The sequence below is a fragment of the Hevea brasiliensis genome, chromosome 8 (genome assembly GCF_030052815.1).
Source record: "Hevea brasiliensis isolate MT/VB/25A 57/8 chromosome 8, ASM3005281v1, whole genome shotgun sequence".
Classification (NCBI taxonomy): Eukaryota; Viridiplantae; Streptophyta; class Magnoliopsida; order Malpighiales; family Euphorbiaceae; genus Hevea; species Hevea brasiliensis.
In genome coordinates this window covers 5,381,516-5,408,618 of record NC_079500.1, presented here as the reverse complement: position 1 = coordinate 5,408,618, position 27,103 = coordinate 5,381,516, and the positions used below count along the sequence as shown (strand labels likewise).

The 27,103-nt window shown below is 37.4% G+C and overlaps 2 protein-coding genes across 6 annotated transcripts; both read right to left on the bottom strand.

Moving 5' to 3' along the window:
• On the bottom strand, positions 1-3,740 carry LOC110661615 (probable LRR receptor-like serine/threonine-protein kinase At3g47570). Its single transcript, XM_021820289.2, has 3 exons — positions 844-3,740; positions 361-756; positions 1-261 (listed from the first exon to the last, which is right to left on the bottom strand). The coding sequence occupies exons 1-3, from the start codon at positions 3,521-3,523 to the stop codon at positions 251-253; spliced, it is 3,087 nt and encodes a 1,028-aa protein (XP_021675981.2). The 5' UTR covers positions 3,524-3,740; the 3' UTR covers positions 1-250.
• Positions 1,520-26,921, bottom strand: LOC110669475 (pentatricopeptide repeat-containing protein At1g10910, chloroplastic). Of its 5 annotated transcripts, none has more exons than XM_058151060.1 (11): positions 26,569-26,921; positions 25,957-26,041; positions 24,701-24,964; positions 23,652-23,954; positions 22,247-22,351; positions 21,527-21,626; positions 20,253-20,572; positions 19,251-19,427; positions 18,524-18,652; positions 17,165-17,418; positions 1,520-1,650 (listed from the first exon to the last, which is right to left on the bottom strand). In XM_058151060.1, the coding sequence occupies exons 1-10, from the start codon at positions 26,853-26,855 to the stop codon at positions 17,203-17,205; spliced, it is 1,986 nt and encodes a 661-aa protein (XP_058007043.1). In that variant the 5' UTR covers positions 26,856-26,921; the 3' UTR covers positions 1,520-1,650; positions 17,165-17,202. The 5 variants fall into 5 exon arrangements, with proteins under 5 accessions (XP_058007043.1, XP_058007041.1, XP_058007042.1 ...); XM_058151058.1 differs by lacking the exon at positions 1,520-1,650 and adding an exon at positions 16,011-16,994; XM_058151059.1 differs by lacking the exon at positions 1,520-1,650 and adding an exon at positions 16,011-16,396.
• Between the last annotated feature and the right edge of the window lie 182 nt (positions 26,922-27,103).

The following is a 27,103-nucleotide window of genomic DNA, read 5'->3' as shown; positions in this document are numbered from 1 at the left end:
TTAATGGAAGAGTCAGATTCTACGATTATTTATGCATCAAACATATATGATTTACAATATTATAGCTCACACTTTCATTCTATTTTATTTTATTCAAACTGAACATACAAAACCATCTAAGTATTCTTTGTTCATGCCCGAACATAAAACACAACGACCATTGCACTTATAATTGGATGCCACAAATTTCCCCTTCCACTTCCTATTAATATAGGTGAAACTGCAGTCACCTTTAAGGAGACATTAAATTTCATGCAGCTCCTGCAAAATATAAATATGCATCACCAACGATAAGTAATGAACATTCATAAATTTTCTAGAAAATTCACTAAAATTTAAAATTAAACTTTAATTACTTACTTTGATACAAAGATGGCCCCATTTTAGCTTGCATAAAATTGTTTCTAATTGAATGTAACTCTTTGATTGCATCGCTTATGTCCATTCTATCTCGAGGAGACTGCATGGAGCATGCTACCCCGACCTTGATCATGCAAATCAAGCATTCGACTTTGCAGTCATTTCTTGCTTGTGTTGGACCTTTATTGTTATTTCCTCCTTCATCTTCTTGGAAAAGAATTGGGTCTACAATCTCCAGCACTCGGTTGGGCAATGCCATCCTAGCAAAGTTGTGAAGGTTAAAACCTTCTACAAAAATATCGTCAGTGGGTTCTTTTCCTGTCGCCATCTCTAATAATAGGATTCCATAACTATAAACATCTCCATTCATGGATACCTCACTTCCTAATCCATACTCTGCAAAATTAAAAAAAAAAAAATTATAGATTTTGACAATAAAGTAAAAATAAGAAAGCACATATGATGCAAAAGGATCACAACCACCTGGAGCTGCGTAACCTATTGTTCCTCTAACTCCAATTGAGCTACTTTGAGTTGGATTCATGAGGTGAGGAAGAAACTTTGCCAGCCCAAAATCTCCAACATGAGCAACCATATCATTATCAAGAAGAATATTGCTTGGCTTTAGATCGCAATGAACAATTGGCTTTTGGCAATGGTGATGAAGATGATCCAGCCCATTCCCAACATCTATAGCAATGCTTAATCTCTGCAGAAGGCTTAGACTTGGTTGTTCATCAGCTAAGTCTGAATGCAACCACTTCTTTAGATTCCCATTTGGCATGTAGTCATAAACAAGTGCCTTAAAATCATTTCCTTGGAAATCAACACTGGAGCAAGACGTTATTATCTTGACAAGATTTCGATGACGTACATTTCTCAAGACTTTGCACTCGGCCATAAAACTCTTTGAAGCACCTCGTTGTTGAAGATTAAGTACTTTCACTGCAAAGATTGCTCGATCCTCCACAGATGCACCTTTATAGACAGACCCAAAGCTTCCCACACCAATCAAATTTGCCGAAGAGAGCCCATCAGTTGCCTTAAGAATCATTTCATATGAAATCTTCTGAAATGACCTTATTTGCAAGGAAGTAGGTGATTGTTCCCTTTTCTTCTTCTTGAACCTATAATACATGGCAGTTGACAGTATAGTAATGCCAAAAACAATTGAAATGACGACCACAGCTATTTTGACAAGACGCAGTTTGCTTCTCTTTGTAGCTTCAACAGGGCATCTTGGCAAATGTAGCTCTAGTATACCTCCACAAAGCATACTGTTTCCTGCAACTGATATTGCACTAGCATTTGCAAAAACTCCTTTGGTGGGAACATCACCATCAAAATTATTGAAAGATAAATTGACATATTCCAATGCAAATTTCTCTAAGTATTCTGGAATCTCACCAGAAAAATTATTATGAGACAAATCAAATTCTCTTAGACCTCTTAAAGCAGCCAAAGATGGAGGCAAGTTACCTTGAAAGTTGTTATTATCCATGTAAAGCAACTCAAGGCTATTGCATCGACTAAGGTCATTTGGAAGTTTGCCAGACAACATGTTTCGAGAAACATAGAATTCATTCAAATTGAATAAATTTCCAATTTCTAAGGGGAGAGATCCATTTAAATGGTTTTGATGTAATTGTACGGAAATCAACATAGAGTTGGAAGCAAAAAGTTGTTTAGGTATGGAGCCAGTAAGGTTGTTTTGAAAAAGGCACAGAACTAATAATTCTCTACAATTTCCAAGACTGGAGGGAATTGTGCCTTGTAAATTGTTATTGGACAAATTAAGCCAAATCAATTGTGATAAGTTCCCTATAGATGAAGGAATTGGTCCAAACAATCTATTAGAGTGGAGCGACATTCGTCGCAATCTAGGAAGTGTACCTATTTCAACGGGAATATTGCCCATAATTTGGTTAGAACCGAAATGCATATGCGATAAGTTAACAAGTGTAGATAACCATGGAGGGAGGCCTCCATATATTTGATTGTCCCCCATTCCCAGCCATTCAAGTGATGAAGATTGATTGGCCACAAAATTTGGCAATACTCCTTTAAACTGATTGTCAGATATTTCTAAAAGTTTTAAATTGCTACAATTCAGTAAAGACGTGATAAAATCCAAATCGTTATCTCCCTTGTTTCCGAGATTGTTGCCACCCAAACCTAACCATTGAAGTTGTTGTAGGCCTCCAAAATCAACATGTACTTTTCCAGTGAATTTGTTATATCCTAAACCAATTTGTTGGAGATTGGTGGCATTGGATAATGACAATGGAATGGATCCACTAAAGTTGTTGATCGACATATGCAAGACGCGAAGATTAGGTAAAAGGAGGCCAACATTCGATGGGAGACTTCCATGGAGGAAATTAATTGGTATAGATAATGCAGTGATGGAGGAAATATTATAAATGGATTCAGGGACGATACCTGAGAGGTTATTGCTTCCAAGTCCAATAAATGACAAGTGTTTGAGTTGACCAAAAGAATGTGGAATATTTCCACCGAAGAAATTTTGATGAGCAGAGAATATCTCAAGTGAGCTAAAATTCCCAAAAAATGGCGGTAAGCCCCCGCTTAAATAATTAAAATGAATTGAAATAAGTTTGAGCTTGGACAAAGAGGCGAGCTCCACTGGAATGTTTCCAACCAGCATGTTGTAACCTAATCCAAGTCCCTTGATGTTCAAGCATTTGGACAAGTTGGACGGAATTTTCCCTTCAAAAGTATTGTTTTCAAGATTTAAAATTTGTAGCCTGCGCAAACGGCCTAGTTCAGAAGGGATTTCACCTTGTATGCTGTTGTTTTGTAGCCGAATCTGCCTAAGGAAACTCATGTTTCCTATGTAAGTAGACAAATTGCCCACCAAGCCTTTAGAATGAAGATCCAGAAGGGTGACTCTTTTGTGCCTGCGACCACAGATGACACCTACCCAATTGCAGAAATGGACAGAACCATTCCATGAACTCGTGGCATTTTGGGGATCATGCACAATCATTGCCTTGAATTTTAACAAAGCAAGATAATCTGTCTCATTCCCACCACCGGTTGTAGCAGCGTTAGTGGAGGGAACTTCGAAGTTCAGCCACATAAGGAGCAAGAGGACAATGCATTTCACAGAAAATGGAAAGAGTACATTTAAGCACCTCATTTTTCTGGGGATATTTGTCTAAGTTTATGGTTGTAATGCTAACAGAAATTTACTTGGAATATATAGGCCCAAGATTGCCTTGTCCACGAGAATAAATTAATATGAACACATTCTTCAAACTTTACTTGAAGAGAAATAAAATTGATAATTTGATGTTAACAGTAGTAATTAACTTTACTTTATAGGTGTGATCTGGTTTGCATTCATACTTTGACAATATCATAGTTTATGAGCTAATGAGTTTTTTTTTTTTATATATTACACAGAATAATGTAATTTGTTTAGTAAAAAATATCTTATAAGCACATTTGTAATTAAAATGACTCAAATAATATTAAATAAAATTTATGATAAAATTTTAAAAATTAAATGAGAATAATATAATAAAATACTTAATCAAACTGACTTATGACTGTTAACTCGTAAAGTCACAAATCTACTTCCACTACGTATAATGTAACACCCCAAAATTTTAAATTTTATTATTTTATGAGTATTATTGATATTTTAATTTTAATTAAATTTTAAGAAATTATTTGAGATTTTTCGGATTTTAAAAATCGGGTTCGATTTTCCAAAAATATAAACTTTGATGATTTTTAAAAATTAATTTAAAGACCACGTGGCAAAACTAAAAATATATTTGGAGTCTATGAATTTTTCTGAGTTTTCTGGAATTTTTTCGGAATTTTTGGACTTCATTTTCGGTCCCGAGGCAGAGTAAAAATTTAAAATTTTGTATCCTGAATCGGACCGATCGAATCTGACCGGCCTTTTCTTTTTCTTCCTTCTTCCTCCCGCGCACGTCTGACCTCCTCCCCTTCTCTCTCTCTTTTCTCTCTCCTCCCTCCTCCCCTTGCCACTCCGCCACCTCCCCTGCCTCCCCATCTCGCCGGCGCCCCATCTCAGCCCTCCCCCACGGCCGGCCGCCGCCTGGAACGCCGCAAAACGGCTCCAGAAGCAACGCGCAGCGCGCGCAACCGTTCACTTTCCCGGCTAAAATCCGGCCGATCCGGCCACCAATCGGACCGGGTCTTGTGTCTAAACTAATTTACTCGTCGAGAGCTTTCCATAGACACCAAGAACACCGAAATCCATCGAGCGGTTTGTCCAATTTTTGCTCGGGAAGTTTTAGCCCATTTTGATTTTTGGGCTAAATTTCTCACAAACCGTAAACCCCACGAGAAAACCGAGAGTACCAGAGCGCTCCACTCGTCGAGAGCTTCGAGGCGACATAAATTTCGAATTTTTCCGACACTGTTTTTCGGTGGGTCCCACGGAACTTCGCAGTGTTTTTCCGAGCATTAAATGAGCTTAGAAAATTCTGAAAAATTTATGTGCTAACCCCCGTGTTATGGGCTTCGTGTAGGTATCCTCAATTTTCGAAAATTCGACAGTTGTCCAGGTCTGTGAATTTCCGGCCAGACAGACCCGTTACCGGAAAAGTCTCCGAATTGGATCGAGGTTTTGGCTATCCCCCCATTGTCAAATGTCCCGAGCACATCGCCGAAATCGGAATCGGCAAAGGTAAACCCGAACCTTTCTTTTTCGTAATTTTCTAGTGCCTAAATAGGATTAAAAATCTATAAAATATTCGCGGTAGCTTAGAAAATTATGATTCTTTTTGCAATAGCTTAGTAATATTGCTAAGGACTGCGGGGCAAAGTTTTAGAATTTTTAGAGCTTATTTGGGCAATTTTTGTAAAAATGGTCAATTATAAGGACTAAATTGAAATTTTACATATTATGATGGATGATTGATTTGATGGGCCCAGGAGGGGCTGTGTGATATGATTGAACTGTGGATATATGGATTGTAAATATAGAAGTGTGTTTTGAGCCATTTTGCAGGTTGGGTAGGTCCTAGGTATAGGGGAGACTCTGTCGGATTTTCGGCACGACTTAGGACGTATTTGGTCTTTTCTTGATTTGTATTGAGTCATTTGTATTAAATAAATGTAATATAATTGTCAGGTGAGCCGGGACAGCCTTCTTCCTCCGCTCAGCCGCCACAGTGACCGTTGTCAAGTCTGTGAGCAAAATATTAATTTTAATTGTAATTTCGATATTATTATATGTTCAAGCATGCCCATGCATCACTTATATGCATATATTTATATAGTTAAACTCTAGGCACGATTTATGTTGCATTCATAACTGTTAACGTGCCATGGATGTTGTTGTGGTAATTTGGAGCAGTGTGCGTGCATTGGTGTGCGTGTGATGTGGTGTGGACTATGGATCGGACATGTAGTCACGGCTTGAGTTTTTCGCTGGGACCCGATCCTTCGGGGGGTAGTCACGGCTTGAGTTCTTCGCTGGGACCCCCGATTTGGTTTATTAAGTGAAAGTCCGGCTTGAGTTCTTCACTGGCACCAGGTTGGATTTAAAAGAGCTGTATAGGGGATCAGCTCCAATATATTATGATTGATATTACAGGGTGTGTGAGTGCTCCAAATTACCTTTTTGATGTTATGATGTGAAAATGTTGTTGATGTTGCATTTCACTCTACAGGGTGCATTAGTTTTAGATAGTTATAGAGATTATGGTTAAAATTGATATTTTACTCTCTGAGTCGAACGCTCACTCCTGTTCAATATTTTTTTCAGGCTACAGGAGGATTTTATTGTGGTTAACCTGTTTTTCTCCTTCGCAGGTTGTTTATCAATATTTGTGTAATTTTATTTACTCCTAAAATTTCCGCATGTGTTAGAGATATTTAAATGATTCGGGTCTGTAATATAAATTGTCATGTGGACCTGTAAAATTATTATGTGCGTGTTTGATGGATTGGATGAGGGAGCTGAGCTCCCATTTATTTTTTGATGCTGATATGAGTATGTGGAGGGTGAGCTGAGCTCCCCAATTGATGATATATTTTGTTTACAGGTCGGGTGAGTCAAAAACTCCCCGTTGAAAGGTCCACCTTATAGCTGGACTCTGTCTGGTTAGTTTCTTGAATTTGGGCCCAAATGGGCCTTAGAGTTGGGTTAAGGAATAGTTAGGCTTACTACGGGCCTCGGGGGCTTTAGGCTGGCCCAGGTCCTAGTGCCGGTCCGGCCCATAGGTTGGGTCGTGACAAATGTGGTATCAGAGCTTAGGCTCCAGATTCTTAGGGAATGTTTGTCTAAAGTGTTGGGAAGAGTCTACTAGGAGTCACATGTGGAAAATAAGGTTCACATTCGTCTTGCATTGTCATCTTTGCTTCTAGTTTCTGCTCTATATATTGTGTATAAATATGAGTCTATAGAGCTGTATAATGTGCAGTTTTGAATTTTGTGGGCTAATGCTGCTGAATTTCAGAAAAATGCGTAGAAGCAGGAGAGCTGCCACTGCACCAGAACCAGATGTGCTTGACGAGGTGTCAGCACAGGATGAGGTGCCTGTCCCGAGGAGGCGGGGTAGGAGGCCTAGAGCTGCTCAAGTAGAAGAGCAGCTGCCACCAGTTCAGGATCAGTCTTTCATGGCACAGGGTCCCATGGACCCCATGGCAGCTACTCTAGCTGGGTTGCAGAGAACCATCGATATGATGGTGCAGTATATGGTCCACCCTCCACAGCAGCAGCAGTCCACCGCACCAAGAGGGGAACCTTACAAACAGATAATCAATTTTAAGAAATTGGTGCCTGGTACTTATGATGTGTCAGACGATGCATATCGGTTTTTGGATTCCTGTAGACAGGCAGGAACAGAATTGTAGTTGACTGATAGAAGACTAATAGAGTGTATACAGCATGTCTGGGGCCTATGCCTAGACAATGGATGAATGACTACGTGTTACCTCGGATGGAGGGTTTGTCGTGGGCTCAGTTTGTGGAACTGTTCATCAATCGGTTTGTGCCAGAAAGCTTCAGAGATCAGAAACAGTGGGCCTTTGAGGCCTTAAGACAGAATGGCAGGTCTGTAGATGAATATGCTACAGAATTTCTGGAATTGAGCAGATATGCCCCTACAGCAGTAGCTACAGAAACTATGAAGGTGAAGAGGTTCCTAAAGGGGCTTGACAGGAGGTATGCGAACCTGGCCATGATGTCTGATCAGTCTTTTGATGTGGTGGTTGATCGAGCCAGACAGATTGAGATTAGCTATGCTGTGGATGACAGCGGAAGAGCAAAGAAAAACAGAGCAGAGGGTTCTACCGGTGTTCCCCAAATGGGTACTCCGGATAGTGGTGGGCAGAGTAATTACAAAGGAAAAAGTAAAAACAAGAAGAGTGGTTTTAGACACAAACCTCGAGCGTTCAGACCAGGGTACGGATCTAGCAGTGGTCACAGTTTAGGGTACAGCAATTCGGGGTCTGGTTCAGGATCCTCTTTGGCACCTTGTGCACAGTGTGGAAGAGGACATTCAGGACCTTGTTTGATGGGTTCAGAAGTATGCTTCAGGTGTGGCCAACCAGGTCACTTTGCTAGGGAATGCCCCGTGTTCAGCGAGCCACAGATGGGGTCACAAGGTTCTGTTGCAAATGTTCCTCGTCAGTTGTATCCGGGTGCTTCCAACATGGCAGGTAGTCAGTTCAGTGGCCAACAGGGCCGAGGACAAGGGGGACGTGGATTTGGAGGCAGATCAGGAGGTAGAAGTCAGTATCAGGGTTCTGCCACTCAGGGTAGGGGTCAAGCTCGGGTTTTCACCCTGACCCATCAGGATGCTCAGGCTTCAAATGCAGTTGTGGTAGGTATTCTTCTGGTCTGTTCCTATGAGGCTCGTGTTTTAATAGATCCGGGTGCTACGCACTCATTTGTCTCCCCTGTGTTTGCCATGAGATTGGGTAGAAACCCTACCACTTTAGAATGCCCCTTGTCGGTAGCTACCCCACTTAGCGATAACATAGAGGTAGATATGGTTTTTCCGGGTAGCCCAGTGGTAGTGGATAGAAAGATCCTCCCAGCAGACTTGGTTCCTCTACCAGTAATGGATTTTGATGTAATTTTGGGGATGGATTGGTTGGCAACTCATTATGCCACCTTAGACTGCAGGAACAAAAAGGTATATTTCCACATACCTGGTGTGGAAGAGTTTAACTTTGATGGTGACAGGAGCGTGGCTCCATATAATTTGGTGTCAGCGATTAGCGCTAGAAAAATGTTGAGGCGTGGATGCCAAGGGTATTTGGCATTGGTGAGAGATACATCTGTAGAAGGTGTCAGCATGGAAAATGTTTCTGTTGTCAGAGAATTTATGGATGTCTTCCCAGAGGAGCTTCCAGGGTTGCCACCAGGAAGGGAAATAGAGTTTTGCATTGATGTTTTGCCGGGTACAAACCCCATATCAATGCCGCCTTACAGGATGGCACCAGCAGAATTGAAAGAGTTAAAGGAGCAACTACAGGAGCTTTTGGACAAGGGTTTCATACGTCCGAGAACTTCACCCTGGGTGCTCCTGTTCTATTCGTGAGAAAGAAGGATGGGTCATTGAGGTTGTGTATTGACTACAGACAGCTGAACAAGGTGACTGTGAAGAACAAGTATCCACTTCCTCGGATCGATGATCTGTTTGATCAGCTCCAAGGAGCTAGATTCTTTTCCAAGATAGACCTGCGATCAGGCTACCATCAGTTGAGAATCAGGAATGAGGACGTGTCCAAAATGGCATTCAGGACAAGATATGGTCATTATGAGTTCTTGGTGATGTCTTTTGGACTCACTAATGCACCAGCAGCCTTCATGGACTTGATGAAGAGGGTGTTCAAGCCATTTTTGGACCATTTTGTCATCGTATTCATAGATGACATTTTGGTATACTCTCGGACCGAGGAAGAGCACGTGTGGCACTTGAGGATGGTGTTGCAGACTTTGAGGGAGCACCAGCTATATGCCAAATTTTCGAAATGTGAATTTTGGCTAGAAAGCATCTCATTCTTGGGACACGTGGTTTCAAGAGAAGGTATTCAAGTGGATCCCAAGAAAATTGAAGCTGTAACTGATTGGCTTAGGCCCACAACAGTCACTGAGGTGCGAAGTTTTCTGAGTCTAGCTGGCTACTATAGGCGTTTTGTACAGGATTTTTCCAGGATAGCAGCTCCCTTAACTAAGTTAACCAGGAAGAATGTTCCATTCATTTGGACAGATCGCTGTGAGGAGAGTTTCCAGAAGCTTAAGGAGTGTCTAACCACTGCCCCTGTGTTGACACTACCTATGAGTGGTGAAGGATACACCGTGTATTGTGATACCTCCAGAGTTGGCTTAGGGTGTGTTTTGATGCAGAATGGAAAGGTAGTGGCTTATGCTTCAAGGCAGCTGAAGAGGCATGAACAGAACTACCCCACCCATGACTTGGAAATGGCGGCTGTAATCTTTGCACTAAAAATCTGGAGACACTACTTGTATGGTGAAGTGTGCGAGATATACACCGACCATAAGAGTTTGAAGTACATCTTCCAACAGAGGGATTTAAACTTGAGACAGAGGAGATGGATGGAGCTTCTGAAAGACTATGATTGCACCATCCAGTACCACCCTGGAAAGGCCAATGTAGTAGCAGATGCTTTGAGCAGAAAATCTTCTGGCAGTTTGGTGCACATTTCAGCGGAGAAGAGACCATTGATTCAGGAGGTACATGAGTTGATGGATCAAGGTTTAATCCTAGATCTTTCAGATGAGGGGGTATTGTTGGCTCATTTTTCAGTGAGGCCAGACTTGCGGGACAGAGTTAGAGTTTCCCAGCACAGAGACCAACAATTGATGAAGATCATAGAAAGAGTACAGCAAGGTGAAGGTGGTGAGTTTGGATTTGCCAATGATGGCGCCTTAGTGTAAGGTTCTAGGATATGTGTGCCCGATGTGGACAACCTCAAGAATGAAATCATGCGGGAGGCACACTATACACTGTACAATGTCCACTCAGGCTCCACCAAGATGTACCATGATGTGAAAGATAGCTATTGGTGGAATGGCATGAAGAGAGACATAGCAGACTTTGTGTCCAAGTGCTTGACTTGTCAGAAGGTGAAGTTTGAACACCAGAGACCGTCAGGGAAGCTGCAAGAGCTCCCTATCCCAGAATGGAAGTGGGAAATGATCACTATGGATTTTGTGACTGGGTTGCCTCGTACCACGCGAGGATATGATTCGATATGGGTAATTGTAGATCGCCTGACTAAATCAGCTCACTTCTTGCCTGTGAAGACTACATACTCTATTGCACAGTACGCCCGACTCTACATTCGAGAAATAGTCATATTGCATGGAATTCCTGCTTCCATAATATCTGATTGAGGGCTCCAGTTCACTTCTCGATTTTGGAGGAAGTTGCAGGAAGCACTTGGTACACAGTTGAACTTCAGTACGGCTTTCCACCCTCAGACAGACGGAAAGTCCAAAAGGACAATCCAAACACTGGAAGACATACTTCGCATGAGTGTTTTGGATTTTGGAGGTCAATGGGATGAGCAGCTAGCTTTGGTAGAGTTTGCTTACAACAACAGTTACCATTCCAGCATAGGGATGGCACCCTATGAGGCACTATATGGAAGAAAGTGTAGGTCTCCTCTGTGTTGGACAGAAATGGGGGAAGCGAAGGTGCATGATGTAGACCTAGTGCAGTACACTTCAAAGATAGTTCCTTTAATCAGGGAACGATTAAAAACAGCTTTCAGTAGGCAGAAGAGTTATGCAGACCCCAGACGGAGGGATGTGGAGTTTGCAGTGGGCGACTATGTATTCCTGAAGGTTTCTCCAATGAAGGGAGTCATGAGATTTGGAAAGAAGGGCAAGTTGGCACCTCGGTATATTGGACCTTTTGAGGTTACTGATAGAGTTGGAGCAGTTGCCTACCGGTTGGAACTACCACCCAACCTTTCTCACGTTTATCCTGTGTTTCACATCTCCATGCTCAGGAAATACATTCTAGATCCTTCTCATGTACTACAACCGGATGTAATAGAGCTAAAAGAGAACTTGACGTTTGAGGAGCAACCTGTAGCCATAGTGGACTACCAAGTGAGACAGCTGAGATCAAAACAGATCCCTATGGTTAAGGTTTTGTGGAGGAGCCAGTCAGTGGAAGAGTGCATCTGGGAGTTAGAACGGGACATGCATAGCAAGTACCCTTATCTGTTCAATGTATAATCATGTGCTTTATTCTGCCTTGTGTAAAATTTGAGGACGAATTTTCTGTAAGGGAGGAAGAATGTAACACCCCAAAATTTTAAAATTTATTATTTTATGAGTATTATTGATATTTTAATTTTAATTAAATTTTAAGAAATTATTTGAGATTTTTTGGATTTTAAAAATCGGGTTCGATTTTCTGAAAATATAAACTTTGATGATTTTTAAAAATTAATTTAAAGACCACGTGGCAAAACTAAAAATATATTTGGAGTCTACAAATTTTTCTGAGTTTTCTGAAATTTTTTCGGAATTTTTGGACCTCGTTTTCGGTCCCGAGGCAGAGTAAAAATTCAAAATTTTGTATCCTGAATCGGACCGGCCGAATCGAACTGGACCGAATCGGACCGATCGAATCGGACCAGCCTTTTCTTTTTCTTCCTTCTTCCTCCCGCGAGCGTCTGACCTCCTCCCCTTCTCTCTCTCTTTTCTCTCTCCTCCCTCCTCCCCTTGCCGCGCCGCTACCTCCCCTGCCTCCCCACCTCGCGGGCGCCCCACCTCAGCCCTCCCCCACGGCCGGCGCTGGAGCACGGAAACGGCTCCGAAGCAGCAGCCGCGAAGCGACCGTTCACCTTCCTGGCCAAAATTCGGCCGATCCGGCCACCAATCGGACCGGGTCTTGTGTCTAAACTCATCTAATCGTCTAGAGCTTTCCATAGACACCAAGAACACCGAAATCCATTGAGCGGTTTGTCCAATTTTTGCTCGGGAAATTTAGCCCATTTTGACTTTTGGGCTAAATTTCTCACAAACCGTAAACCCCACGAGAAAACCGAGAGTACCAGAGTGCTCCACTCGTCGAGAGCTTCGCGGCGACATAAATTTCGAATTTTTTCGACACCGTTTTTCGGTGGGTCCCACAGAACTTCGCAGTGTTTTTCCGTGCATTAAATGAGCTTAGAAAATTCTGAAAAATTTATGTGCTAACCCCCGTGTTATGGGCTTCGTGTAGGTATCCTCAATTCGTGAAAATTCGACAGTTGTCGGGTCTGTGAATTTCCGGCTAGACAGACTCGTTACCGAAAAAGTCTCCGAATTGGATCGAGGTTTTGGCTATCCCCCCATTGTCAGACGTCCCGAGCGCGTTCCCAAAGTCGGAATCGGCAAAGGTAAACCCGAACCTTGCTTTTTCATAATTTTCTAGTGCCTAAATAGGATTAAAAATCCATAAAATATTCGTGATAGCTTAGAAAATTATGATTCTTTTTGCAATAGCTTAGTAATATTGCTAAGGACCGCGGGGCAAAGTTTTAGAATTTTTAGAGCTTATTTAAGCAGTTTTTGCAAAAATGGTCAATTATAAGGACTAAATTGAAATTTTACATATTGTGATGGATGATTGATTTGATGGGCCCAGGAGGGGCTGTGTGATATGATTGAGCTGTGGATATATGGATTGTAAATATATAAGTGTGTTTTGAGCCATTTTGCAGGTTGGGTAGGTCCTAGGTATAGGGGAGACTCTGCCGGATTTTCGGCACGACTTAGGACGTATGTGGTCTTTTCTTGATTTGTATTGAGTCATTTGTATTAAATAAATGTAATGTAATTGTCAGGTGAGTGACGACCTTCTTCCTCCGCCCAGCCGCCACAGTGACCGTTGTCAAGTCTGTGAGTAAAATATTAATTTTAATTGTAATTTCGATATTATTATATGTTCAAGCATGCCCATACATCACTTATATGCATATATTTATATAGTTAAACTCTAGGCACGATTTATGTTGCATTCATAACTGTTAACGTGCCATGGATATTGTTGTGGTAATTTGGAGCAGTGTACGTGCGTTGGTGTGCGTGTGATGTGGTGTGGACTATGGATAGGACGGGTAGTCACGGCTTGAGTTCTTCGCTGGGACCCGATCCTTCAGGGGGTAGTCACGGCTTGAGTTCTTCGCTGGGACCCCCGATTTGGTTTATTAAGCGAAAGTTCGGCTTGAGTTCTTCGCTGGCACCAGGTTGGATTTAAGAGAGCTGCATAGGGGATCAGCTCCCATATATTATGATTGATATTACAGGGTGTGTGAGTGCTCCAAATTACCTTTTTGATGTTATGATGTGAAAATATTGTTGATGTTGCATTTCACTCTACAGGGTGCATTAGTTTTAGATAGTTATAGAGATTATGGTTAAAATTGATATTTTACTCTCTGAGTCGAACGCTCACTCCTATTCAATATTTTTTTCAGGCTACAGGAGGATTTTATTGTGGTTAACCTGCTTTTCTCCTTCGCAGGTTGTTTATCAATATTTGTGTAATTTTATTTACTCCTAGAATTTCCGCATGTGTTAGAGATATTTAAATGATTCGGGTCTATAATATAAATTGTCATGTGGACCTGTAAAATTATTATGTGCGTGTTTGATGGATTGGATGAGGGAGCTGAGCTCCCATTTATTTTTTGATGCTGATATGAGTATGTGGAGGGTGAGCTGAGCTCCCCAATTGATGATATATTTTGTTTACAGGTCGGGTGAGTCAAAAACTCCCCGTTGAAAGGTCCACTTTATGGCCGGACTCTGTCCGGTTGGTTTCTTGAATTTGGGCCCAAATGGGCCTTAGAGTTGGGTTAAGGAATAGTTAGGCTTACTACGGGCCTCGGGGGCTTTAGGCTGGCCTAGGTCCTAGTACCGGTCCGGCCCATAGGTTGGGTCGTGACATATAACAACCTCTGCATCTAATTAGAAGTATTGATTTTTCATTTTACTTTCTTTAAAATGATTTGATTGGAATTGAAAATTGCTAGAACTAATAAAATTAGATGCCCTACCTTACAAATTATGTTCCTTTAGCTACTTCGAACACTTGAACCTTGAGCTCCATGGTCCTACAATTATACTGAATTTATTTGAAATCAACGTCTACTTAATAAGATAGATACTCTCATATGTAAATGCAACCCAATTAACATGTCATTTAATCATTTTTTTTAAATTAAATTGTTAATCGGGTAATTATTTCTTCTGAATTTTCTTATTAGATTGAACACTAAACCCATTTTTAAATTAAGAAATTAAATTTATATTAATCAATTTAAACTTGCATTTCATTAAAAATTTTAATAATAATTAAATTCTAGAAAATTTTATTTTTAATTATTTTTGTTAAGCATAAATAACTTGTATTATTAGGTCTTCCTAACTTTTGTTTCCCTTTTCCTTTTCTTTTTAAAGGACGAAAATTCAATGTAAAATTGATTGATTGATGGAACTGTTTGTTTGTTACAAAGTGTGAAACACCATTAAGAAAGAAAGAAAATCTTTTTCATCTCATTTTAATTTACTGTAGTAATGGGCGAAAATTCAATGTAAATTTGATTGATTGATCGAACTGGTTGTTGATTGATTGATCTGGCCATGATTTCTCCCATTCACATTACCTCTTTCTCTTTTTAATCTTCTTTAGAATTTCTTTTCTTTTTTTAATTGGTACACCATTTATGTGAATGGAATCACTAACTAATTTTATGTTCAAACTCCTTTTTAAATAGGCAATAAAGTTTTCCAACATGGATCAATTAATAAATTAAAATAATAGAGCAATCATATATTTAGGAGTTCTTTTGTTAATTATTAGCAATGGGTCATTTAAGTATATAAAATTATAAAATTTTTAAAATTAATTTTTATGAATAAAGTAATTATATTTTATTTTTAATAAAATAGCCATAAAAACTACTTAAAAGAATATTATTATCTAAAGAATTTTCAAAATAAACATATAGTCCAATATTACAAGATGTACTAATATATTCTTTACCTCATTTCGTTAAGGGCTAAGGCCCAAAATTAAATAAATCTTTCTTCAAACATATGTGACAATGCATAAAGGAAGTTGCCTACTCATCAGCGGCACAAATATTTTTCAGCCCACATGGATGTATGCAAAACAATGCAAACTCGAAGTTATATAAAATACACTAGTAAATTAAAAGATAAAAGGGAAATTTGTTGTTTAATCTTCTATTTTAATACAATTAATAATTTAGTTATTTTATTTTAAAAAATATATTAATTAGTCTCTATGTCTTTATTACGTTTACTCTTTAGTCCCACTACAAATTTCTGTTAGTCAATATATTCAAGAGAAAGCGATTAATTTTACGATAAGTAAATAATTCAAGATTTAAAAAGAAAGGTACTATATGGCTATATTTTTCAAGTTACAAGAAGTAAAGGAAATTCACGCTAATGCCTAAAATGACCAGAGAGACTAAAGAGCAAATCAAACGAAAATAAGACTAATTAATGTATTTTTCAAAATAGAGACAAAATATTTAATTTTATTAAAAATAAAGAGACAAAATAGTAATTTTCCCATCGTAAAATAATCCAACATGCCTATCTTTATTTTCCTTTTGCAGCTAATATACATATATGATCCAACAACAATCTGTTTTCCTCATAGATTATCCAAGCTCCTCTATAATAGGAAATGTGCTGCCCAATTGTACCTTCCAAAACATAATGGTTACAAATACCCTTCATCTACAAAAAAAAAAAGATGGAAATAGCACAAAGAAAATGCATGAATGGCTAAACCTAGGGCAGCCCTACCATTTTCAGCTAATAGCCCAGGGAAATCTTAATTCTTTCAATATCTCATCAGCCCAGCTCCCTTCTGCAACTCCAACTGTCAATAACTTGAGATATGTTAGGCAATGAGATCATGAAGTAAGAGTCTCCCAACCTGTTATAGTCCTTGGGATGGAATCATCAATTCCAGCAAGAGAAACACCAAGTATCTGGTTTTCACCAACTCTACTAAGAGGGAAAAATGAGTGAAATGTAAGAAACCCAGGACCCAGTACTAAGAGGGTATCCTTTCAACACCATAACTTGAGAATGTATGCATTCCAAATGCAACATAAGTGATTCCCATTTATGATAAACTCTACACCATAACGCAAGGACCATAATAACAATGGAGATCACCTAGTCAGATCACCAACCTAGCATTATGCATGTGCTCTACTTAGTTACTAAGTACATATTTGTACCCTTGGCATTCATATCAGATTCTAGAACGCTACATAATTGTGCAACCACCTCATCATGCAAAGAGTTTGCACTACGTAAATTAGAACATATACAAACTTTGGTAACCTATAACATGAATGTTTGAGGCTGCTTTTGGAGCTGCATTAGATGAAAACACCCTTCTAATAGCATGCTTAAGCCCAAAATTGCGTCAAGGGCGCTTCACTGTTAAGTCACTTTTGGCCAAACTATCAAAGGGAATTTTTTTGCCAAGAGTAGCTGCTATAACAATTAGAAAGATACCTATAATACACAGGATCAAAAAATCCAATCTGATCATATACATTTATGGTCAGATCAGATAATATTCGAGTTGCCTAGCCTGTCAAAATTGCTCTAATCAGAACGTTAAAAAATATTCAAATTATAAAAAACAAAGATGTCTCAGTAACCCAAACTGAAAATTGAGATGCAAGTATGTTGTGCGCTAATCCTACGAGCTCCAAGTGCTGAGTTATCATAGGAAACAATAAACATAAAATTTGTTATTACCTGGAAGTCTTTTAGTTTCAAATTCACATATCCTTTGTCTAGTGAGATTTTAGGGCTTTGGACATCATCTGCTGCCTGGACAAGATCTCAGCAATGAGCTGGCAACCAAATAAGTGTGAGTTCTTAAGAATCAGGTTTCTTGTTGAGGAATCAACAGCATAACCTTGGCCTGGCATCCATTTCAGCAATTGAAGAAGCAAGTCCTTCTTTTCAGGATTTTCAATATAACGTGATATAGCCATCTGAAATAGTTCCTGGATAAAATTGAAGAAACAAAAAATGAATATGCTGTGATGCACTCACTTCATAGGATAATGAAGCAAAATCAAAGAAGGGGTGTTTAAATTTTAAATCCAAATTCAATATGATACCCCAGATTTGAGTCCCATATCAGTAGAGCAAAGAAGAGTTGAAGCTTTAGATAGCCCAAGAACAACTCACGTAACTTGGCCTAGCCATTTGAGAGTGCAATGGCTTAAAATTCATTTTCTCAAGTTACTCATGCCAGATGGGCTTGGGCTAGTACATGCAATACCTTTTTTTTTTTTAACAAGCCATTCTGCAACCATATTTATTCAAAGTTGATGCAACTGCTAACTTAAGGGAAATGCAAATTCTGAGAAACCTTTTGCTTTGTCTGCCTGCATGCAGCCATGTGTGAAAAATGCACATCCAAGTACAAATTTGCAATTTCATACAGTTCTAGGCGAATTTTTGACATGATTGTCAATAATCATGCTTAGCACTAACTACAAAAGGCAACATACTCAGGCAGAGAATTTGAAAAAAAAAAAAAAGGAAATCTACAAGAGCTTTTCCTCTTTGTTTTCCTTTTATTCCTTTTTTTTCCCTTGCACACATATAATCCCCCCACCCTCTTCCCCCTTCCCCTCTATTTCAGCTCAATCCATTTTTCATTTTAATTCTTCATGATGACATTGCTTAATAAGCAAAAGTTATATATACATCTTAACATTCCGGCAAGCACTTGATATTAATATTCCTTAGATGTTCGCAGAAAGTAAACGTGCATCCCACATGAGGCATCTCCAAGATGGATTATTTCTGTATTCTAATTTTGTTGAAGATGGGGAAAAACAAGTCGCAGGAGGTTTTCAATTTTTTAACTGACAAGTTGTTCTCAATCTGATAGACTGGAAACTGCATATTTTGATACCCTGAGTGTTCAAAATCTCATAATATGTTGCCATCCTACTATGGGTCCTCAGTTCCTCACTACCAAACTTGTTTTATGAGTTCATCAGGACATTATGAACGGAAACTAAATGACTACTAGCAAGGTTTTTGCTTGAATAAAAACTAATAGAAACATATTCATCTATGTTCATCAGCATTTACCTGATCAATCTTGTATCCAGAACCATGAATAACCTTCATAACATCATTTATCATATTGATATTACCGAGCTTCATAAATGCATTTGCAAACTTCTTTATAGCAGCTTGCGAAATCAATTCAGTATTGTCCTGACAAGAAATGTGTAAAGAAACAATGAATTGCAACATTGAAGAACATATACAATAATATAAAAGACACGAGTAAATTATATGAAGACCTAAAACGTGGGATATGAACCAAACAAGCGCAGGTCTTTATGGAGGAAACCAAAGACCTGAAAAATTCTCTGGTACTCTAAACAGTCGAACCTCACCAGGAATTGCTAATGTGGCATTCAAAACTACTGATTGGAATGTAAAGATATTGAAAAAGCAAAAATCTATTTTAGCAAACAGTAGGCCATAAAAAATAAAAATAAAAGAACAAGCAGAAAGAAAGAAAGAAATTACAGATCTAAAGACAACACAAGAAACACCTCAACATATGTTGCAATGGTGTACACTTGGTTGATCTGAACAGGAACCTATTTGTTCATCCCAGCATAACAAAATCCTTTTAAGTTATCCAGTGCCAAATTACAATTTCAACAGCCACCAGGTCCCTCCATTGATAACACTTAGATTGAACAACTTGATTGCTTCAATTAACACTTGGGGTCCCTGTTTTGTTCAGATCCGTAATTTAGGTCTTTATTATATAATTTGGCAGCAAGACAATATAGCTTACCTTAACTACTACATAAGCATCTTTGAGAAGCTGTCCAGATAAGAGAATGTGCAGAATCTTCTCATGAAGGGCTTTGCACATGGTTCTTTTACCATATTTCAACATAGTATAAACAGAAAAGGCCTCTGGATGGGCTTTGGTTTTACCAAGATAGAAGATCAAGGACGAACAAAGTTCCTACAAAATAATTGCAAATAGAAGTTTCAGAGAAACAGTCGTTGAATTTGAACATATAAATTCTAAATTAAAAGGTGAACACCATTACCAGCATAGATTAGATGAAGTCCAAACAAACAAAATAAAACTGACTTTTAAAGAGAAGAATACATGAATTATCAGGATGATCAAAAAATATTTACCAATCAAAATGCATATTACTGTTTCACCTAAACTTTTTTTCAAAAAGCAATAAAATGAATTCCAACAGAAATGTGTAAAGAGAAAACATAATTTATATCATACTCTTGAAACAGAGACTTATTGAATGAGTTGTCCGATACTTCCATAATCATCCTATTTCAACTTTAAATGGTAAATCAATAGGATTATAATTATTTGACGCTCCTTCCTAACAAATTAAACAGTAAAAGGTCACCTAATTCTTTCAGGAAACTGATTAGAGATTCAGTCATGGAACTCCACATTAATTTTGTAAGCCTCTCTCCAAGTTAATAAAAGAAGAGTGCTAAACCATAGGGGACCTTATCTCAAGCCACTCAAAGCTCTCGTGAAAATGAGAGGAGAAGCAAAAATTCTGACATGTGCTGATAAATCCTCAAGTAGAGGAGTGGACTAGAATGTTGGCCTTTCTTTGCGTTTTCAAGAGCTATTTTACATCTTCAATATTTCCAACATGGATTGGCAAATGATATTTGTAATTATGCACGATAATGTCTACACTAAAAATTATCATTAAAGACCTCTAGCTGTATTACAAAGGAAATATATAAATATAATGAGAGCTGTCTGCAAAGCTTTCTAAAATTAGGCAACCAGGCATACCTCCTGTGGCTGGTGCCCTTTCCTATGCATGTCTTCCATTGTCCGGTAAGCAAGGAGATACAGCTTTTGCTTGCAGAAATATTTTATGAGGATATGGAAAGTAGTATAACTAGGACTGATTCTTAATTCATCCATTTTCATCATTGTTTGCATCACACTTTCCATGTCATCAGCTCTGCAGTAGGCACAGAGCAATGTGTTTAACATAACCAAGTCATATTTGTCATATTGGGCCTCAAAATCCTTGGCCAACTGCTTCGCCTCTTCAAAAAACCCCCCTCGGCAATATGCTGAAATCATGATACTGTGAGAATAGCCATCTGCAATTGGGGAACAAAATTAGTATAGTTCCCAAAAGAAAAACAACAGAGATATAGCTTCCACAGGGCAAACACAAAATATAGTCAAAGATCAAAGAAAACCAAGGCATAGTGTTATATATGTTAATTACACCAACATATATACCATAAAACTAGGAGTGAGCATTCGGTTCAAATTGAACCGAACCGAACTAAACCGAATCAAATCATGAAAACTGAATTACATATTTTAGAAATCGAACCGAACCGAAATAGATGAAAAACCGAATTGAATCGAACCGAACCGCTCTATTTCGGTTCAGTTCAAACCGATCGGTTTTGATTTTTGATTGATTTTTTAATTTAGACTTAATTTTTAAATTATTTGGTCTGATTTTGACCTTAGTTTGAATCTAATAACCATTAATCAATGAAATTGAATAATTTATATATATAAAATTACATATAATTCATAAATTCCCCATAACAATAAATCAATTCAAAAATCAATAAAATTACTCGATTTGGTTCGGTTTAACTGGTTTTTTTCTCTTCAAAACCGAACCGAACCGAACCAAATTACCGAATTAAGGCGATTCGGTTTGGTTTATTCGGTTTAAACCGAATAATGCTCACCCCTACATATAGCAAGTGGTCCATTTATTTAATTACCTGATATTGTCATAATACTAATCTTGGCCCTATTTACCAAGTAAAGCAGAACTTCAGAGACTAGGAGTTTGACAAAATCCCAGGGGAACACCTTAAAAGAAAAAAGCAACATGGAAACTTTTCACAATAACATTGAAGAATATCCTGATCCCATGATCAAATGGTTTAAATTAATGCATGCATAATAATGTGTCAGTTTGCATTCAAATTTACACAAGCATTATACTGCATCCAAAATCACCAATAGGGACAAGCACGACAAATTAAGTCAGAAGAAGGTTCAATCTCTCATAGATTACATACCAGATTTAACACCTTTTTCCTTCATTTCATCAAAAATTGATCTTGCTTCATTTATATTCCCAGCCTTGGCAAGACCATCCATCAACAAACAGTAGGGCATCTATAAATGAATTTTCATGTGATTAGCTAAAAAGTACAGACAAAAGGGGGCACAAGAATGCTTACAGCTACACAAGCAAAACTGATGCTAGTCGGTACGCTAAAGCACAAAACATGAATGAATGCTTGCATATGTAAATTTTATGCATCACTTGTGCAATTAGCATAAATGAATGTGAAGAAACCATCATACACAAAATTAGATTTTAGGTCAATAAATTTGATAGTTTATACACAAATTCAATGCACCAGTTATGTGAGGATTTATTAGCAGAAGAGAGAAAGAGAACCATTTAATGGGAGAATAAGGCATCCTTCTCTATATTATAACCATAAGTTACAGTTAAAATATTAACGTAACAGAGTCCTCCAATTCCACTACATGTCAGTAATAGATACTGTTTTTTATATTCTAGAAGCAGAAATCCATACATAAAATATACAGCCAAAATTGTTTCCTAAAAATCCTTGCATTTTTTCCAACCTAATACACTAAAATTACTAATAAGAAAGCATAAAATCTTTTTTTTTTTTTGGCCTCTGCTGGCTTTCTATAATAAAGTTGACAATGTCAGCTTTGATCACACAAAAATATGAGTGAGAGGTTGAGCTTTAGTTTACCTCATCTTCTGCATAGCCCAAAGCTTCTAGTTCAAGTAAAAGCTCTCTGGATTTTTCAAACAATCCTCCTCTAACATACACTTTTAACAAAGTTGTCCGTATTACCTGTAAGCATTTTCAACAAAAGTAAGGAACATTGACTTAAAGCTGTTCACAGTTAAAGATCAAGAAGAACAACCAACCCTATATACCAAATGAGAGGGGGGAAAAGAGGCAAGTAAATATTCAATATGACTGCCATTATGAACTAGACGCACATAAAAGAACATGATTTAACCACATTGATTGGCTTCTCTGCAATAATTTTTTAAATCCCATGACATAACAGGAGGTGCCAAATAACAAAGAAAAAATGAAGGATAGGAGAAGTAAAAGGATGTTCTAGAACAAGAATCATAGTGAGTTGTGACCTCGATTGGGTAGCTTGTGTTAAAAGCTTCACCACAACTACAACAGAAGCATTATGATATGGGAAAGATATGTTCACCCAAACTTGTTCCACAAATAAAAACATTATGCCTAGCATACCAAGGCCTGACTTGCCAAGGGAGTAAGGATGATAAAAAAAACTCTGCCACCTTTTGCCCATCCAAGAACAGTTAATATGGACTACAAATTTCAACTTCCATGTTTATAAATCAGCGAGCCTTGGCACAGGCATGAAGAGGATGATAAGGTTGAATAGCCTACGTGAGGTTGCATGCGAATGTAATAATTAGAAAGAAGTGGACAAGAATGCTGAGAATCAAGGAGAAGCCATCAGTGATAGGTGTCTTCTCTTCAAGAAATAGTGAAATTTCAAAAATTTTAGAAATTATAGACCATTTGATATAATCCAATCACTTGGTCTGATACAAGTAATGATTTTGACAAGGGCCATAATTTGCTTTTTTTTCCTCGAAGTGTTGCTATGATTCAGACCCACATCAATCCAGAGACACTAGAACAAACCAGTCTTAAGCTCATTTATAAAAGCATGTGTAGATAAAATGGACCGGGTCTAATTCCAACCCAAAAGCTAGCTCAAGTCTTAAATTTAGCACAAAGTCCTTATCCCAAACCAATGTGGGACAATACACTCCCCTCGCACCCAAACATGAACATCTAGAGTGTAAAATTTGCAGGCAAATAGATCTGCGGATGACCCAACATTGAAACAAGGTAGGCTCTGAGAAAATGGATTGGCCCTAACTCCACCCCAAAAGCTAGCTCAAGGAGAGGAGATTTGCCCAAGTTTTATATATAACTCAAACACCTTATCCCAAGCCAATGTAAGACAACAGGATGAAAACTTAAGCTTTAAAACAAGTATAGAAATCCACCTATATACACTGAATATAAGAAAATACAAATATAGTTATAGTGACACCTTAATATATAATTGCAATATAAACCGGAAACATACCTTATTTGGTACTAACCCCAAAGATTTCATGTCTTGCACCAATTCCTCAGCCTTCCTGTAGTTTCCAACAGCAGAGTAAGCATTGAGTAAAGAACTATAATGAAATATATTAGGCGAATGACCTTCATCCTTCATCTGGTTAAAATAGCTCTCTGCTTCTTCACATTGATTATTTGAAGCACAAACCGCCAAAAGTGTCCCATACATCACGCTGTCCATCTGCAGGCCATTATACTTCAGTTCTTGAACCAAGTCTAATGCCTTAGAATACCCATGTTTGACTTTAATGCAACCTGCAAGCAGCTAAGGATGACAAAAAATGATAGTGATGAAGGATAATGAAAGAGATCAGAAAAATAAGAATTGCAATAATTTCTCCTCATTTCCAGTAGATTAAGAGTTTCCCAGACAGGAAAATGGACATAACTCTTATGAAAGCAAATATTTAGCAATCGAAATGAGCTTTTTTCTTTATTTCCACAATAGGATTTTGAACTTCTCAAACTAAATTTAGAAATAGAATGAAATTTGTATGAAATCTTACTGAATGCACATATATAGAAGTCTGTAACTAAATTCCTATGAAAATAAACAGATACATTATGTATATAAATTTGCTACATAGCATGAGAAGGATAGCACTTGATGATAATTTTCTTAGAGACAAAGGATTTAAGTAACTTTAGATATGAAACATTGCACCTAAGCAGCTGAATGCACCTGTTCAATTTTAGCTTGCGGATATTTATGTAGAAGAACAAAGTAAAAAATTGCAAATGGGATTTTATCACGGTAAATATGTTCTAGACAAATAAAAAGTCAACTCTTTCATAAGTTTCCAAACAACTACTAAAGAAAATTTTTAGGCCAAAAGGTGGAAGTAACAGTCAGATCTTTAATAAAGACATGGCCTACATGAGGTGGCCTTCTATCATCATTTCACTGATAAAATTGCAAACTTACATCAATATGTGGTGCTTTCATAACAAATATGTGCTGCTTCCATAACAAATATATGAACACAATATTTCAAGTTGAATTTGACATACCATACTATATGTAATAACATCTGGTGTTAGACCATTCTGCTTCATCTTATGAAATAATTTAGTGCTAATATCAAACTTGCCACTCCTGACCAAGCAACTGAGAACAGAATTACATATAAAGACATTACTTTTTATTGCTTCATCTGGAATGTTACTGTAGATTTCCAGTGCCCTCATGGGGTTGAGGCTCTTTCCCATAAACTTTATGCAACTGCTAAAGGAAGCAACACTGATTTTATCATTTTGTTGCATCCAATCAAAGAGCTGCAATAATTTCAAAAGTACAACAAAATAAGAATTATCGCATGATAGTTACCCACATATGAGAGCTAAAAATGTTATAAAAGTAATGTGAAGATTTGATATTGCAGAAATGCGTCCATTCAATTTAATTTCTTATTTTTGTTATTAAACAATAAAATTTTTTGACTGCCCCCAAGCAATAGCAATATATTATTCACATAGTTACTAAGGCGCAAGGCGCACTAAGGCAAGGAAGTGAAAAAAAAAAAAAAAAAAAAAAAAAAAAAAAAAAAAAAAAAAAAAAAAAAATAAAAAAAAAAAAAATAAAAAATTATAAAATAAAAAAATAAAAATAATAAAAAAAAAAAAAAAAAAATAAAAATAAATTACTAGACCACTTCTAGTTATTGTATTACTACTTGATGTTTGCACACCTTGGGTTAACTCCAAAAAACATCTAGCTGCACAAATGTGAACCCATGTGAATGACCACTGGCCTGTGAACAAATTTGGTCAATACATTTTTACATACATTTTTACAAAGGGTATACCACCTTCTTTTTTTGAATTTAATTTCGTGAAATTATTCCTTAAAGTTAAGAAAACTAAAATAAAAAAAAATATAAAATAATAAAAAAAAAAAAAAAAAAAAAAAATAAAAATTAAAAAAAAAAAAAAAAAAAAATTAAAATTATTTTATTTTTTTTTTTTTATTTTTTTTTTAAATATTATAAAAAATTATATTTGTTGAAAAAAAAAAAAACTGACCTTTTTTATTTTTTTTGAAGAAAAAAAAAATTTTTTTTTTTTAATATAAGATTGCTTATTATTATTCTAGATTTTTCCCTTTTCCTTTTTCTGACTAGCAAGTAGCACACCAAATTATACTATTATAGTTACTCATACAAGACATCCATTAATCCACATAATATACCAGACAACTCTAGGTATTAAACAGTCAACAGTGACAAACTGACAATAGTTGGCATGTCATAATGAAGTATCAGAATCACCTGCGAAAGATCATTCCATCTACTTTGCTTCCCAAAATTCCGCAAAATGACATTCAAGTCTTGCACCTTCAATGTCCCTTCTAATCTGTGAATGGAGTAATAGATAGAAAGTTTCCATTACATAAAGCTAATTTAACTAAATATTGAAATCTAAAAACAAAAATATTTTAAGATGGAACATGGAAGTGATCAACAGAATATCTCTAGATTAACAAAAACATTGTTGTTAAATACAAGAAGGCTTCACTTGGTTCATAGAATAGGACAGGAATAGAACAACTATTTCATGTGAAATAGCTATTCTCAACATTGGTTCAAAATTTAATGTCGAAAAGTATTCCATAGAATAGCTATTCCACAAACTCAATTTGATTAAAATTTTAAACCTACAATAATTTATCATACAAAATGGACAGTCTTAAAATTTGTGAAATTCAAATTCTACATGTAAGTGAAGGATACCTATTCCATTGCTAATACAGAATTCGATTCCTTTTCAACTCATTCGCCTAACTCGTAGAAAATTACACATATTAACTATGAAACTGAACAATTTGAGACATAAAACAAAACCCAAAAAGGAAGACGCAAGAAACACACACACAAAAGGACCTTTGAAGAGCAGAGTCCAAATCAGAAGATTGCTGAACTTCAAGAATGGCAGCTTGTCTGGCCAAGTAGGACTTCGAGTGACGCCTTTGACCACTTGGCGGCGGTGGTTGCGATTCATTCCGGGGTTCTTTGAGAAGTGGTGTTGCTGTAACTGCGGAGGTGCGTTGAGAATTCTTTCTTCTTGTAGTAGTGGTGGGAGCGGATGCAGAAGGAATTAAGGGAAAATAAGACTGTGCTGGGCAAGTGAGGGCATAGTTAAACCCAGTGCCTATCGCAGATAACTCCATTTCTGGTCTCTGTAGTTCAGAGACAGAGCTCCAAGAGAAACAATTTTGAAGGGCCTGTAGATATTTTATTGTAGTTTAAGCTCATAATCAGGTGAACTTCAATCTATCTAAATTGTAAAGAAGCCCCCACATTATGATTGAATTCTATAACAACCCCAAAAGTTCAGAAATTTGTACAAAACCATTTTTTTATATGTTTTTCTTTTGTGAACAAATTATTTGACTTGCCTCCAAAATTAATTCTAAAA